Raw genomic sequence first — 14229 nt, forward strand, 5'->3', positions numbered from 1 at the left:
TTTACAGTAGCCAATCAAGCTGCCTACGGATCCTTGGAATGTGGGAGGAAACTGGAGCATCCAGTGGAAAACTACGCGGTCATTGGCAGTAAGTGCAAACTCCAAATGGATGGCACTGAGGGTCAGGATCAAACCTGGGCACCTGGAGCTGTCATAGCCCTGTATGCCGCCATGCACCCAGCAACTCTTCACGGTACCTTTCTCTGTTCTTGTTAACTTCCTATCAATCTTGTCTGAATTTTCCTCTCTCTGTCCCTTTCCCCTCACTCCATTCCCCCATTCATTTTCCGTCCTCCCTCTTCTCCAACCCATGCCTTCTGTTCTCCTCCTTTCCCGCCCCCACTCCACAGCCCCCACCTTTTGCCCCCTCTCTCTTTTATCTTCCTGCCTTCATTGCATTCCCTCATGCTGTGGATCTCTTCAGTTTGAGGTACTAGCTCAGAGCTGTATCACAGGGACTGGGTGACTGCTTTGTTGGACACCTGCGTTCTGTCCACCATGGCCATCTAGAGCATCTGGTTGCCAGCCAATTTAATAACTCTCCCCATTTCCACACCGTCCTGTCTGTCCTCGTCCTCCTCCACTGCCATGGTGAGGAAAAACGCAAATGAGAGGAACAGCACCTCATGTTCCACCTGGGTGGTCTACAACCCGACGACATGAACATTGAATTCTCCAATTTGAGGTAACCTGCTCCCCCTCTGTCCTGCTTCTCTCTCCTGATCTACCCAGTTCTTCCTACACTCACCCCGTCCTCCCATCCCCCTGATCCTTTCCCCTCCTCCACCCACTGGGTCCCCTCCTCGCACTGTTCCGATTTGCCCTTCTCACCTCCCCTCTTTGGTTCCAGGCTCCGCCTTCCTTTCCCATCAGGTTCCATCATCTTCAGCACTTTGTCACCTCCACCTTTCACCTTCCACTCACTATTTCTACCCTTCCCCCCTCCACCTGCCTATCACCTCTCCTCACCTGGATCCACCTATCGCCTACCAGCTCTTGCTCCACCCCTGCCCCTCACCTCTCTATACTGGTTATCCCCCTCCATCAGTCCAGATGAAGGGTCTTGACCCGCAACGTCGATTGGTAATTGGTTTATTATTGTCACATGTAGTGAGTTACAGTGAAAGACTTTGTTTTGCATGCCATCCATACAGATCACAGAACACAGAACAGTACAGCACTGAACAGGCCATTTGGCCCACAATGCTGTACTAATCTTGATGTCAATTTATATTAAATGTCCTCCTGTGTATCATCCATATCTCTCCATTCCCTTCATATTCATGTGTCTATCTAAAAGCCTCTTAACTCCACCAAACTACCTGCTTCCACCACTACCCCTGCTAACTCATTCCAGGCACCCACCAATTTCTGCATAAAAGCATTTGCCCCTCACATTGCCTTTAAACTTCCCCCCCTCTAACCTTAAAAGCATGTCCTCTGGTGTTTGACATTTCTACCCTGGGGAAAAGATTCTGACTGTCTACCCTATCCATGACTCTCATAATTCTGAAAACCTCTATCAGGTCTCCCCTCAGCCACCGATGCTCTAGGAAGAACAGCCCAAGTTTGTCCAACCTCTCCTTGTAGCTCACACCCTCTAATCCAGGCAGCATCCTGGTAAACCTCTTCTGCACCCTCTCCACAGTCTCCACATCCTTCCTATAATGGGGCAACCAGAGCTACACGCAATACTCCAAGTGCGATCTGATTAAAGTTTTATACAGCTGCGGCATGACTTCCTTACTCTAATACTCAACACCCCTACCAATGAAGGCAAGCATTCCATATGCCTTCTTTACCCCCTTATCCACTTGCGTAGCCACTTTCAGTGAACTATGGACCTGGACCCCAATATCCTTCTGTATTTCAATACTGTTAAGGGTCCTCCCATCTAAAGGAGAAACTGTACAGTTTCTCCTTTCATTTAACCTCCCAAAGTGCAACACCACACTTGGCCAGATTAAACTCCGTCTGCCACTTCTCTGCCCATAACTGTAACCTGATCCGTAAACGGCTGTATTCTGTGATTGTCGTTCACACTGTCCATGGCTCTACCAGTCTTGGTGTCATCTGCAGATTTGTTAATCCACCCATTTTCATCCAAATCATTGACATATATCATAAACAACAGAGGTCCCAGCACTGATCCTTGCAAAACACCACTGGTCACGGACCTCTAGCCAGAATAACAGCCTTCCACCCCCTACTGTCTGTCTTCTATTGGCAAGCTAGTTCCGAATCCAAACTTGCAATTCACTGAGGATTCCGTGCATCTTTATCTTCTGAATCAACCTACCATGACAGACTTTATCAAATGCCTTACTGAAGTCTTTTTATATAACATCCACTGCCTTATCCTCATCAAGCACCTTTGTCACTTACTCATTTCATTACATCAGTACATCAAGGTAGTACAAGAGAAATGCATTAACAGAATGCACAATCTGGCGTTACAGTTACAGAGAAAGTGCAGAGCAAGTAGACAATAAGGTGCAAGGCCATGACGAGGTACATTGTGAGGTCAAGCGTCCATCTTATCGTACAAGAGGTCCGTTCTATGGTCTTATAAGTGGGATAGAAGCTGTCCATGAGCCTGGTGGTTTGTGCTTTCAGGCTTTTGTATCTTCTGTCTGATGGGAGAGGGGAGAAGAGAGACTGTCTGGGGTGGGAGGGGTCTTTATGCTTATGCTTTACCGAGGCAGCGAGACGTGTAGACAGAGTCCATAGAGGGCAGGCTGGTTTCCATGATGTTCTGAGCTATGTCCACAACTCCCTGCAGTTTCTTGCGGTCCCGTGCAGAGCAGTTGCTGTACCAAGCCGTGATGCATCCAGATAGGATGCTTTCTATGTCCATTTCCCTCCGTTGATCCCACCTGACCCGATGAGTTCCTCCAGCAGTTTGGTTTTTTTGGACTGGATTCCAGCATTCCCTGGATTTCATTGAATGGTGCATTCATTTGAAGACTGCCTAATTTTTTAATATCTGTTTTCATTTCATGGGAGAGAACATGGCCTCAATTGTTTTTCCCAATGCTTGCTGATGTTTTTAAGGAAACGTGTTAATGGGAGAGTTCCTGAATGGCTGCAAAGAAGTATGATCTCACTTGTCACAATTGCTACCAGCAAATAACATCTATCACAAAACATATCATTCATAAATTAATTCTTTTGCTCTTCTTGTGTGCTATAAGCAGCCTGAGATTATCTGGTGCCTGCAATCACTCTGTTATGATTATGGTTAGTACAGTGGCTTCAGCGAGGTTCTCTTTCCTTCTCAGCACTTGAGGGAATCAGCTTCCTCTCAATGCAGGCTGCTTGGCTTTAGATAATTCTGGTCCTGAGCCCAGATCTATCCCTATCGTTGCAACCGTAGCCATTATTATGCCTTTTGAATGTCTTCTGCAGAATGGGGTAAGACATTGAGAGAGCTGTCAAAAGGGGGTGCGAGAGAATGGATGGGGGTGGGCCGGGGCAGGTTGGGGGTGACTGCTTTGACAAGCCAAATTGACATCTATATTCTGACTCTGGAAGATTGACACTGACTGTCTAGGTTTAGGTGACACTTCTAAATGACCTTCTTTGTGAAGAAGGAATGGATGGAAGATGTGATAACTGATTAGCCATCCAGAGATTTACACTCATATCCTGGGGACATTGCCTTAAATTCCACAACAGCAGGAGGAGAGCGCGGGAATAAAAAGCTGTAGGTTGTAATGTTAACCATGGAGCTACCAGATTGTTGTTAATTACACCTCTGGTGCTCACTAGTGAAGGGAATATGTGACTTAATGTGACTCCAGCGCCAGACTTGTTGCTCCTCTGAATTGGCCCAGTAAGCCCCTTATATCGAGACTGTTCATTACGTATGGGTACCGTCAGCACACAGTCTATAGTGATTTGGGTTCACCATTTCTCCTGCGGTCCAACCACCATGGATGTCCGGATTTTCCGGTTGCTAGCCACTTTAATTCCCCTCCCCATTCCCACACTGACATATCTGTCCATGGCCGCCTCTACTGCCATGGTGAGGCTAAATGCAAACTGGAGGAATAGCACCTCATATTCCACCTGGGTAGTCTACAACACGACAGCATGAATTCTCCAACTGCTGATAAACTGCTCCCACTTTGTCCCTTTTCTTTCTCCTCCTGATCTACCAGTTCTTCCTACACTCACCCCAGTCCCCCATCACCCTGTGTCTTTCCCCTCCTCCACCCACTCTATCTGCCCATCACCCACACATTCCTCCTACTGGTTTCCCTCCCCCACTGTTTGCATCTTCCCTCCCTACCTCCCTCCCTCCCTCCGTCCTCCACCTTTCTCTCCATCATCTCCAGCACTTTGTTGCCTCCACCTATCACCTCCCAGCTTCTGGCACTATCCTCTCTCTCCCCTCCTCCATCTGCCTGTCAAGCCTCCTCACTGGGATCCACCTATCCCTTGCCAGCTCTTGCTCCACCCCTTCCCTCCACTTCTTTATACCAGATATATCTCCCCTATCTTTCAGCCCAGATGAAGGATCTCGACCCAGAACATTGACTGTCCATTTCCCTCCATGGATGCTGCCTGACCTGCTGAGCTCCTCCAGCATCTTGTGTGTTGCTCACAAGCAGTCTCTTGTGCCTCTTTTCAAAAGAAGTAAAGGATAAGCATTAGATACTGGCTGTGCCAGCAATTCTTGTGTCACATGAACGAACATAAAAGTATAGTTGGTACTGGTATTGTCACGTGTACCGAGGTACAGCAAAAAGCTTTTGTTTGCGTGCCATCCAGACATATCATGCCGTACATAATTACATTGAGGTAGTGAAAAGAAAACAGAATGCAGAATATCGTGTTGCAGTTACAGAGAAAGTGCAATGCAGGCAGACAAATAAAGTGCAAGGGTCATGATGAGGTAGTTTGGGAGATTAAGAGTTAAAGGAGTTCATCTTTTAGCATTTGAGAAGTTCTATCAGTGGGATAGAAGCTGCCCTTGAGTCTGGCGGGACGTGCTCTCAGGCTTTTGTATATTCTGCCCCATGGGAAGGGGAGAATACAGAAGGACCGGGGTGGGAGTGGTCCTGAATTATGTTGGTTGCTTTCCCAAAGGATGAGTAGATGGAGTCAGTAGAGAGGAGGCTGGCTTGCATAATCGTCTGTTTGGTCTATTTAATTCCAGAGGCAATTGATCTGAGCCTCAACCATTGTTATGTACTTCCAGCGCATGTTGTGTGCAAGAGTGGATTTGTTTCCTATCTTCCATCTTGCTGCTGTGGCAAAGTAATTTTCTTCCCCTGATCATTGCAAGAATGGTTAAATCACTACCTGTTAGAGTCATAGAGTTATACAGCACAAGCTGACTAAGGTGTCTTCCTAAACTAGTCTCGTTTGCCTGCATTTGGCCCATATTCCTCTAAACTTTTCCTATCCATGTACCTGTCCAAATATTGTTTAAACGCTGTAATTGGAATTGGTTTATTATTGTCGTATATACCGAGAAACAGTGAAAAGTTTTTGGTTGCGTGCCATACATACAGGTCATTTCAAAACATAACTACATTTAGGTAGTACAAGGGAAAAGCAATAACAGAATGCAGAATAGTGTTACGGTTACAGAGAAAGTGCAGTGCAGGTAGACAGTGCAAGGGGCATGACGAGGTAGATTGAGAGGTCAAGAGTTCAACATTAACACACAAGAGGTCCATCCAAGAGTCTTATAGCAGCAGGCTAGAAGCTGTCCTTGAGCCTGGTGGTGCTTCTTTTCAAGCTTTTGTATCTTCTGCTCGCTGGCAGGGGGGGAGAAGAGAGAATGTCCGGTGTGAGAGGGTCTTTGATTATGTTGGCTGCTTTTCTAGGCAGCAACAAGTGTAAACAGAGTCCATGGAGGGGAGGCTGGTTTACGTGATGGACTGTACCTGCCTTGTACCCACCAGTACCCGAATTGTACCTGCCTCTACCACTTCCTTTGGCAGCTCGTTCCATAGACTCACCATTGTCTGTGTGGAAAAAACTTGCTTCTCAGGTCCCCTTTAAATTTTCCCCTCTCACCTTAAACCTATGCCCTCTAGTCTTAGACTTCCTGGGAAATCTAAGACTTCGAGTCTCCTGTGCCCTGGGCAAAAGACCACGACAATCCATCTTATCGATGCCCCTCATGATTTTATAAATCTCTGTAAGGTCACACCTCAGTCTCTTACACTCCAGGGAAAACAGTCCCAGCCTATCCAGTCTCTCCTTATAATTCAAGTTCTCCAAGAAAATTCTTGTGAATCTTTTGTATGTATGTACAGAAGGGTACAGCAAAAGAACAGGCCCTTTGACCCATGACGTCTATGCCAATGATGATGCCAATTTAAAGTGCCCATCTGCGTGCAAATGGTCTACGTCCCTCCATCCCCTGCCTGTTTATATGCCTGCCTCTAAAACGATTCTATCATATCTGCTTCCACCACCTCCCCTGGCAGCATGTTCCAGGCACCTACCAGTCTTTGTGTAACAAAAAACTTGCTGTACCTTTCTGTACATACATCTCCTTTATACTTTCTCCCTCTCACTGTAAAGCTATGCCCTCTAGTGTTTGGCATTTCCACCCTGGGAAAAGACTATCTGTTTACCCTGTCTATGCCTCCCGTTATTTTAATGCTTCTCCGAGGTCATCCCTCCGCCTCCAATGTTCCAGAGAAAACAATCCAAGTTTGTCCAATCTCTCCTAGCTAATACTCTCGAATCCAGGCAACATCCTGGTGAACTTCTTCTGCACCCTCTCCAAAGCCTCCACACCCTTCCTGTAATGCAGTGACCAGAACTGCACACAATATTCCAAATGTGGTATGACCAAAGTTTTATAGGATAGATAAGTCCCTAGGGATGGACAGGATATAGCCCAGGTTACTACGGGAAGCAAGGGAAGAGATTGCTGGGGCATTGACAATGATATTTGCATTCTCCCTGGCCACAGGAGTGGTACCAGAGGATTGGAGGATGGCAAATGTTGTTCTGTTGTTCAAGAAAGTTAATAGGGATAATCTAGGGAATTATAGACCAGTCTTACATCAGTGGTGGGTAAACTATTGGAGAGGATTCTTAGGGACAGGATTTAAGAGCATTTGGAGAAGCATAATCTTATTAGGGATAGTCAGCATGGCTTTGTGAGGGTCAGGTCATGCCTCACGAGCCTAACTGAGTTTTTCGAGGAGGTGACAAAACAAATTAATGAAGGTAGAGCAGTGGATGTGTTGTAGATGGACTTTAGTCAAAGGTTCTCCATGAGAGGCTCATCCAGAAAGTCATGAGGCCATGGAAACTTGGCTGCGTGGATTCGGAATTGGTTTGTCCACAGAAGGCAGAGAGTGGTAGCAGATGGAGAGTATTCTGCCTGGAGGTTGGTGACCTGTGGTGTTCCGCAGGGGTCTGTTATGGGACCCCTGATCTTTATAAATGACTTGTGTGAGGAAGTGGAGGGATGGGTTAGTAAGTTTGCAGATGACACAAATGTGGGAGGTGTTGTGGATAGTGTAGAAGGTTGTCGTAGGTTCCAACACAATATAAACAGGATGCAGAGTTAGGTGGGGAAGTGGTAGATGGAGTTCATCTGGAAAAGTGTGAAGTGATGCACTTTGGAAGATCGAACTTGAAGGCGGAGTACAAGGTTAATGTCAGAATTCTGAGCAGTGTGGACGAACAGAGGGATCTTGGCGTCCATGTCCATAGATCCCTCAAGGTTACCATCAAGTTGATGGGGTGATTAAGAAGGCATATGGTGTGCTGGCCTTCATTAGTCAGGGGATTGGGTTCAAGAGCCACGAGGTAATGTTGCAGCTGTATAAAACTCTGGTTAGACCACACAGAGCACTGTGTTCTATTCTGGTCACCTCATTATAGGAAGGATGTAGAAGCTTTAGAGAGGGTGCAGAGGAGGTTAACCAGGATGCTGCCTGGATTAGAGCACGTCTTATGAGGAAAGGTTGAGTGAGCTAAGGCTTTTCTCTTTGGACAATGCAGGATGAGAGGCAATTTAACAGAGGTGTATAAGATTATGAGGGTCATAACTAGAGTGGACAGCCAGCACCTTTTTCCCAGGGCGGTAATGGCCAATACCAGAGGACATCAGTTTAAGGTGAGTGGAGGAAAGTTTAGGGGAGATGTCAGAGGTAGGTTTTTTTTTACACAGGGAGTGATGGGTGCCTGGAACGCACTGGCATGAGTGGTGGTAGAGGCTGATACAATAGGGGCCTTGGATAGGCTCATGGATATAAGAAAAATGGAGGGTTATGGGCTGTGTTGGAGGGAAGGGTTAGATTGATCATGGGGTAAGTTTATATAGGTCAGCACAACATTGTGGACTGAAGGGCCCGTACTGTGCTGTACTGTTCTATGTTCCATTGACAAATGCACAAACAAACGGTCTCAGAGGAAAGCAGCTCCCAAGAAGCTGTCGGATAGTAAGGTGCAAAGAGTGGAAAATGGAGAAATGCACTGACCTACCTCGTGTTGCTTTGTTGGGTTCATTGAAAGTATAAACTGATTTGACTCATGGCCAGTCTTCCATTACCAATATGACCATAGTCTATTGAAACGTACATCTTTACTACTTTGGTCAAGATCTTACTGTTTCATTAATGTTGTTAATCCTCCTCCTACCCCAGGTACAGGTAAAACCTCTTTACTGATTGAGTATGCACGGCGCAGACCTCACCTCCAGTTCCTGTATGTCCTTCCCACCAAGCCTGTTCCAGAGGAGGTGGGTTATCTTTTCCCTCCGAATGTGGAGTGTACAACCATGCACACCAAGGCCTATCAGTGTGTAGGCTACAAGTAAGTAGGAAGGGAATGGACATTATTCATTTTTTTGTGTGTGTGTGTGTGTGTGTGTGTGTGTGTGTGTGCGCGCGCGTGCGCGCGCGCCTCATGTACAGACCTGCTTGGGTGCAAATGACCACATTACATCCTTACCTGAGCAAACAACAATGGTGCTTGACAGTTGCTGGTGCTGTTGTCTGGGAGTCGAGTTCTGCTCAGTTCTCAGTGGGTTGAGGAGTGTCTGTGGGAGGAAAGAAGTTGTGGATGTTTTGGCTCGAAAGCCTGTATCTGGGTTTCTTCCAATGAGGAACTGGGCTTCTCCTCCAATAGGAGAAGCACCTTCTCCAAAAGAATGGCTCTGATGAAGAATTATTTGGTGCTGGATCCAAATCTTTGATTCCACTTTGAGGGGCTGTGCACTCTTGTTACGTACCAGCAACAATAGAAACACAAAGAGCCATGTATAAGTGTTAGAATCTATTTATTTATAAGTACTTGTAATAATAAGAGAAATAAAAACATTAGATATTAAACATTGACCCCAAAATAAACTCAAAGTGTGTGTGTGTGGCAAGTTCCCAAACCCCCAAGTCTAGGAGCAGTTCTCAAAGTTCAGTTCGGCAAGTCATGAAGCAATACGATGATCAAAGGCTTTTTTAAACCACATTAGAATGTAGAGAGAATGTAGAGAGAAGGAGTTTATGAATTCCACAGGTTCCACAATGGAACCCATACAACACCTTAATCGCCGAAGATCTCCATGGTTTTGTTCTGAAGTATCTGTCACACCAAGGGCACTCGATGTGTGGCCGCCCACAGATACACCTGCTTTCCAGTACGGGTTCACAATACAGTGGACTCCACAGATTGCTCCACAAATATCCGTACATGGATTGTATAGTGACAGTCACAACGATTGTCCGTCACTCGTGGACACAGAGACACTGGCAGTCAGTGTTCCCAACCCTCTCTCTTCGTCTCTCTGTGCAACTGCCAGTATGCTCCAGTTATAGTCTTTTTTTTTCACTTGCCAAAGTCAGATAACACCACACACACTATTACACTACTGTCCAGGTGCCTTAAAGGGACACTCACCAAGTAGCAACCTAGCTCGTAACACTCTCAATTCTTATGTTTTGTTAACAAATGGGCTTTTAGTTGTATTGATTAAAGGTGTAAGCTTTCATAACCAGTTCTACCTAAAACAGAGTGGCTGCCATGGTTCAGTTGGTCAGATTCTTGTCTCTGTGTCTGAAGATTGTGGGTTCAAATCTCACTGAGCACAGAAATCCAGGCACACTGCACCAAGACAGTGCTGCACAGTTGAAGATCCTGTTTTTCAAATAAAGTATTGAACTGAGGTCATGTCTCCCCTCTCAGGTGGACACGAGAGCTTTGAGCATGGAAAGGGTAATTGTGGTGTAGTTTTTGTCACATTGATGAATATTTATCCCTTGATCATTATCACATCAACTGGTTGCTGTTTGTGGGACCTTTCTGTGTGCAAGCTCTGCATTTTGTGAATCACAACAGTAACTACAAAATTCTGGAAAGTGCCCTGGGACATATTGAAGATTTGAAAAGGCACTATTTGAATGTAACTTTAAAACAAAAGACAGCAGGCATGGTAGTGTAGCGGTTAGTATAACGCTATTACAGCACCAACAACCCAGGTTCAATTCCGGCCGCTGTCTTTAAGCAGTCTGTATGTTCTCCCCGTGTCTGTGTGGGTTTCCTCCGGGTGCTCCGGTTTCCTTCCACTTTCCAAAGACGTACAGGTTAGGAAGTTTTGGGCGTGCTAAGTTGGCGCCAGAAGCGTGGCAACACTTGTGGGCTGTCCCCAGAACATTCTACACAAAAGATGCATTTCACTGTGTGTTTCAATGTATATGTGACTAATAAAGAAATATTACCTTATCAATCAATAGTTGTAAAGCCATAAGCAAAATTTATTCCGAGCACTTTATGGATCTTGCAACTAAAGTAAAGAAAAAGCAGCAGGGATTTTTGCACAGTCATAGCCATGGGGTGTAGAAGGAGTTGCTTTGTGTTATATAATCATAGTTACATCACAGGTCTAGTGACTAAAGGCAAGAGATTTTTGGATTAGCACTAGCAGATTAACTAATCTACCTGTTGCCTATAGCCCTAACATGTGAACATTGACTGCTGTGCTTCCCTACAATAGTACCAATGGTACATGTGAGAAATAATTCACTGTATGTGAATTGCTGTCTTGAGAACATGAAAGGCACCATGTAAACACAAGTCTTGTAATTCGTCCTTTCTTTTCAATCCTGCTGGTGTTTCAGTGGATGGGAGAGGAGCTGTTCCTGTGATGGAGGTCCCTTCCTCCTCCATTGGGATGTACCTGGAGCTCATACTATGCAAAGCCATTCTGTATAGTTGATGCATAATAGTGTGAATATCAAATATTTCATTAGAACTCTATATTGATGCAACAGCCAACACCTAAGGTGTTGGTCCCTGACTGAATTCATCCCTTTGTTGAATGAGATTAACTAAAAATGGAAACGCTGCTTGTGTACTCAGTGTGAGCTGATTATCCTGTGTTGGCTTGAGATGTGGCCTTTTCACTTCTTGCCTCCAGATAGGTGGGGAACTTCTTGACTGGGTTTAGGAGTTTTAAGCAATGGTTGTTTGAATGGTTTCAATGCCAATTTGTGAGTTTGTGGGTGTTCCAATGTCCTGAAAACAATTGAAAATAGGGAGAACTTGGCTGATTCACAGGACTCTTCCTAACTTTAAAGACTGCATTCTCAAGGCTCATAAAAGATCCAAGCACATTGTGTACAAGGTCACTCCTTGCTCAGAGTCAGATTTATTATCACTGACGTATGACATGAAATTTGTCGTTTTGTGGCAGCAGTTCAGTGCAAGGGCATAAAAATCTATAAATTTCAAAAGTAAATAAATAGTGCAAAGTACAAGGAATAAGGTAGTGTTCGTGGATCATTCAGAAATCTGATGGCAGAGGGGAAGAAGCTGTACCTGAATCATAGAGTGTGGGTCTTCAGGCCTCTGTACCTCCTCCCAGATGGTAGTAATGAGAAGAGGGCATGTCCTGGGTGGTGACGGTTATTAATGATGGATGCTGCCTTCTTGAGGCACCGCCTCTTGAATGTTCTCAATGGTGATGGAGCTGGCTGAGTCTATAACCCCCTGCAGCCTCTTGCGATCCTGTGCATTTGAGGCTTCGTACCAGGCTATGATGCAACCAGTCAGGATGCTCTCCAATGTACGTCTATAGAAATTTGTAAGGGTCTTTGGTGACAGACCATATCTCCTCAAATTCCTAATGAAGTAGAGCTGCTGGTGTGCCTTCTTTGTGATTGCATCAATGTGATGCACCCAGGGTAGATCTTCTGAGATGTTGACGCCCAGGAACTTGAAGCTGCTCACCCTTTCCACCGCTGACCCCTCAATGAGGACTGGTGTGTGTTCTCCCGGCTTCCCCTTCCTGAAGTCCACAACCAGTTCTTTGGTCTTGCTGGAATGCCTCATTTTTAGAAACAGTGGAGTAGAAATTGGTCTGGGGGCAGATGTGTTAAATGTGTAGTAGTACATTGTACTCTGCTTCTGATATTCAGTTCCATTTAAGCCAAGAGAAAGATGAATTTCAACCTTGGAATTTTTTGGATTGATGTTAAGATTTGGTTTTGTGAAAAACCAAACTGACACAGAAACTAATCAAAGAAGAATAAGGAGAACTTGCGGTGTTCTGGCCAACATCTTCCACTTTATCACAAATAAAGATTAATTTGTTCTTCATTCTTTTAACTAAACTTCATTCATCCAAGTAAAAAGACCAATAAGTGGAGAAAAGATAAAATATGAAAAGTTAAAGGACAGGACCTCCAAGGTTGCATTCTCAGGATTGCTACCAGTGCCACGTGCTAGTGAGGCTAGAAATAGGAGGATCATGCAGCTAAATACGTGGCTAAGGAGTTGGTGCAGGAGGGAGGGCTTCAGGTTTCTGGATAATTGGGCTTTGTTCCAAGGAAGGTGGGATCTGTTCAGAAGGGACGGTTTACACCTGAACTGGAAGGGGACTAACATACTTGTGGGTAGGCTTGCTAGTGCTGCTCCGGTGGGTTTAAACTAGATTTGCAGGGGGAGGGGAACCAGAGTGTTAGAGAAGAAAGTGAGGAGGAAAATGATCGTGCGAGATCTGCAGGTATGGACAGAAATCAAAGGTTTGTACATGACAGTAATGTTCTCAGGTGCATCTATTTCAATGCAAGGAGTATTGTAGGTAAGGCGGATGAGCTTAGGGCGTGGATTGGCACGTGGGTTACAATGTTATTGCTATTAGTGAGACATGGTTGCAGGAGGGGCAGGACTGGCAGTTTAATGTTCCGGGCTTCCATTGTTTCAGACGTGATAGAGGGGGAGGGATGAAAGGGGGAGGAGTGGCATTACTGGTCAGGGAACAGATCACGGCTGTGTGTAGACAGGACAACCCGGAGGACTCGTCTACAGAGGCCATATGGGTGGAGCTGAGGAACAGGAAGGGTGTGGCCACACTAATAGGGTTGTATTATAGACAGCCCAATAGAGAGAATTGGAGGAACAAATCTGTAGGGAGATAGCAGACCGATGTAAGAAACAGAAAGTTGTGATAGTAGGAGATTTTAACTTTCCACATATTGACTGGGACTCCCACACTGCGAAAGGGTTGGATGGCTTGGAATTTGTCAAATGTGTTCAAGAAAGTTTTCTAAATCAATATATAGAGGTACCAACGAGAGAGAATGCAATACTTGATCTCCTATTTGGGAACCAGGCAGGTCAGGTGACAGAAGTATGTGTAGATGAGCTTTTTGGGTCCAGTGCCCATAATGTAATTAGTTTCAAGATAATTATGGATAAGAATAGGTCTGGTCCTCGAGTGGAGGTTCTAAATTGGAGAAAGGCAAATTTTGTGGAAATGAGAAAAGATCTAGGTAAGGTGGATTGGGATAAGTTATTTTCTGGCAAGGATGTGCTCAGTAAATGGAAAGCCTTCAAAGACGAAATTTTGAGAGTGCAGAGTTTGTATGTTCCTGTCAGGATTAAAGGCAAATGTAACAAGCATAGGGAACCTTGGTTTTCAAGGGATATTGGTGAGCTGGTTAAGAAAAAGAGAGAGGTGTATAGCAGGTATAGGCAACTAGGAACGGATGAGGTACTTGAAGAGTATAGGAAATGTAAGAAAATACTAAAAAAAGGAAATCAGGAAGGCAAAAAGAAGACATGAGGCTGCTTTGGCAGATAATGTGAAGGTAAACCCAAAGGGTTTCTACAGGTATATTAAGAGCAAAAGGATAGTAAGAGAAAGAATTGGTTCCCTAGAAGATCAGAGTGGTCGTATATGTGTGGAGCCTCAGGAGATGGGGGAGGTCTTAAACAGTTCTTTTGCATCAGTATTTACTCAGGAAACTG

At 45.2% G+C, this 14229-nt stretch overlaps 1 protein-coding gene across 5 annotated transcripts in view; it reads left to right on the forward strand.

Moving 5' to 3' along the window:
* Positions 1-14229, forward strand: part of fbxo18 (F-box DNA helicase 1) — a 68901-nt gene that overhangs the window by 22439 nt on the left and 32233 nt on the right. For all 5 annotated transcript variants that reach the window (XM_052033820.1, XM_052033819.1, XM_052033823.1 and 2 more), the window contains one exon: positions 8631-8799. In XM_052033820.1, coding sequence (XP_051889780.1) covers positions 8631-8799 — 169 coding nt within the window. The remainder of the gene's footprint in view (positions 1-8630; positions 8800-14229) is intronic.

This window comes from Pristis pectinata, chromosome 19 (assembly GCF_009764475.1).
Source record: "Pristis pectinata isolate sPriPec2 chromosome 19, sPriPec2.1.pri, whole genome shotgun sequence".
Taxonomy (NCBI): domain Eukaryota; kingdom Metazoa; phylum Chordata; class Chondrichthyes; order Rhinopristiformes; family Pristidae; genus Pristis; species Pristis pectinata.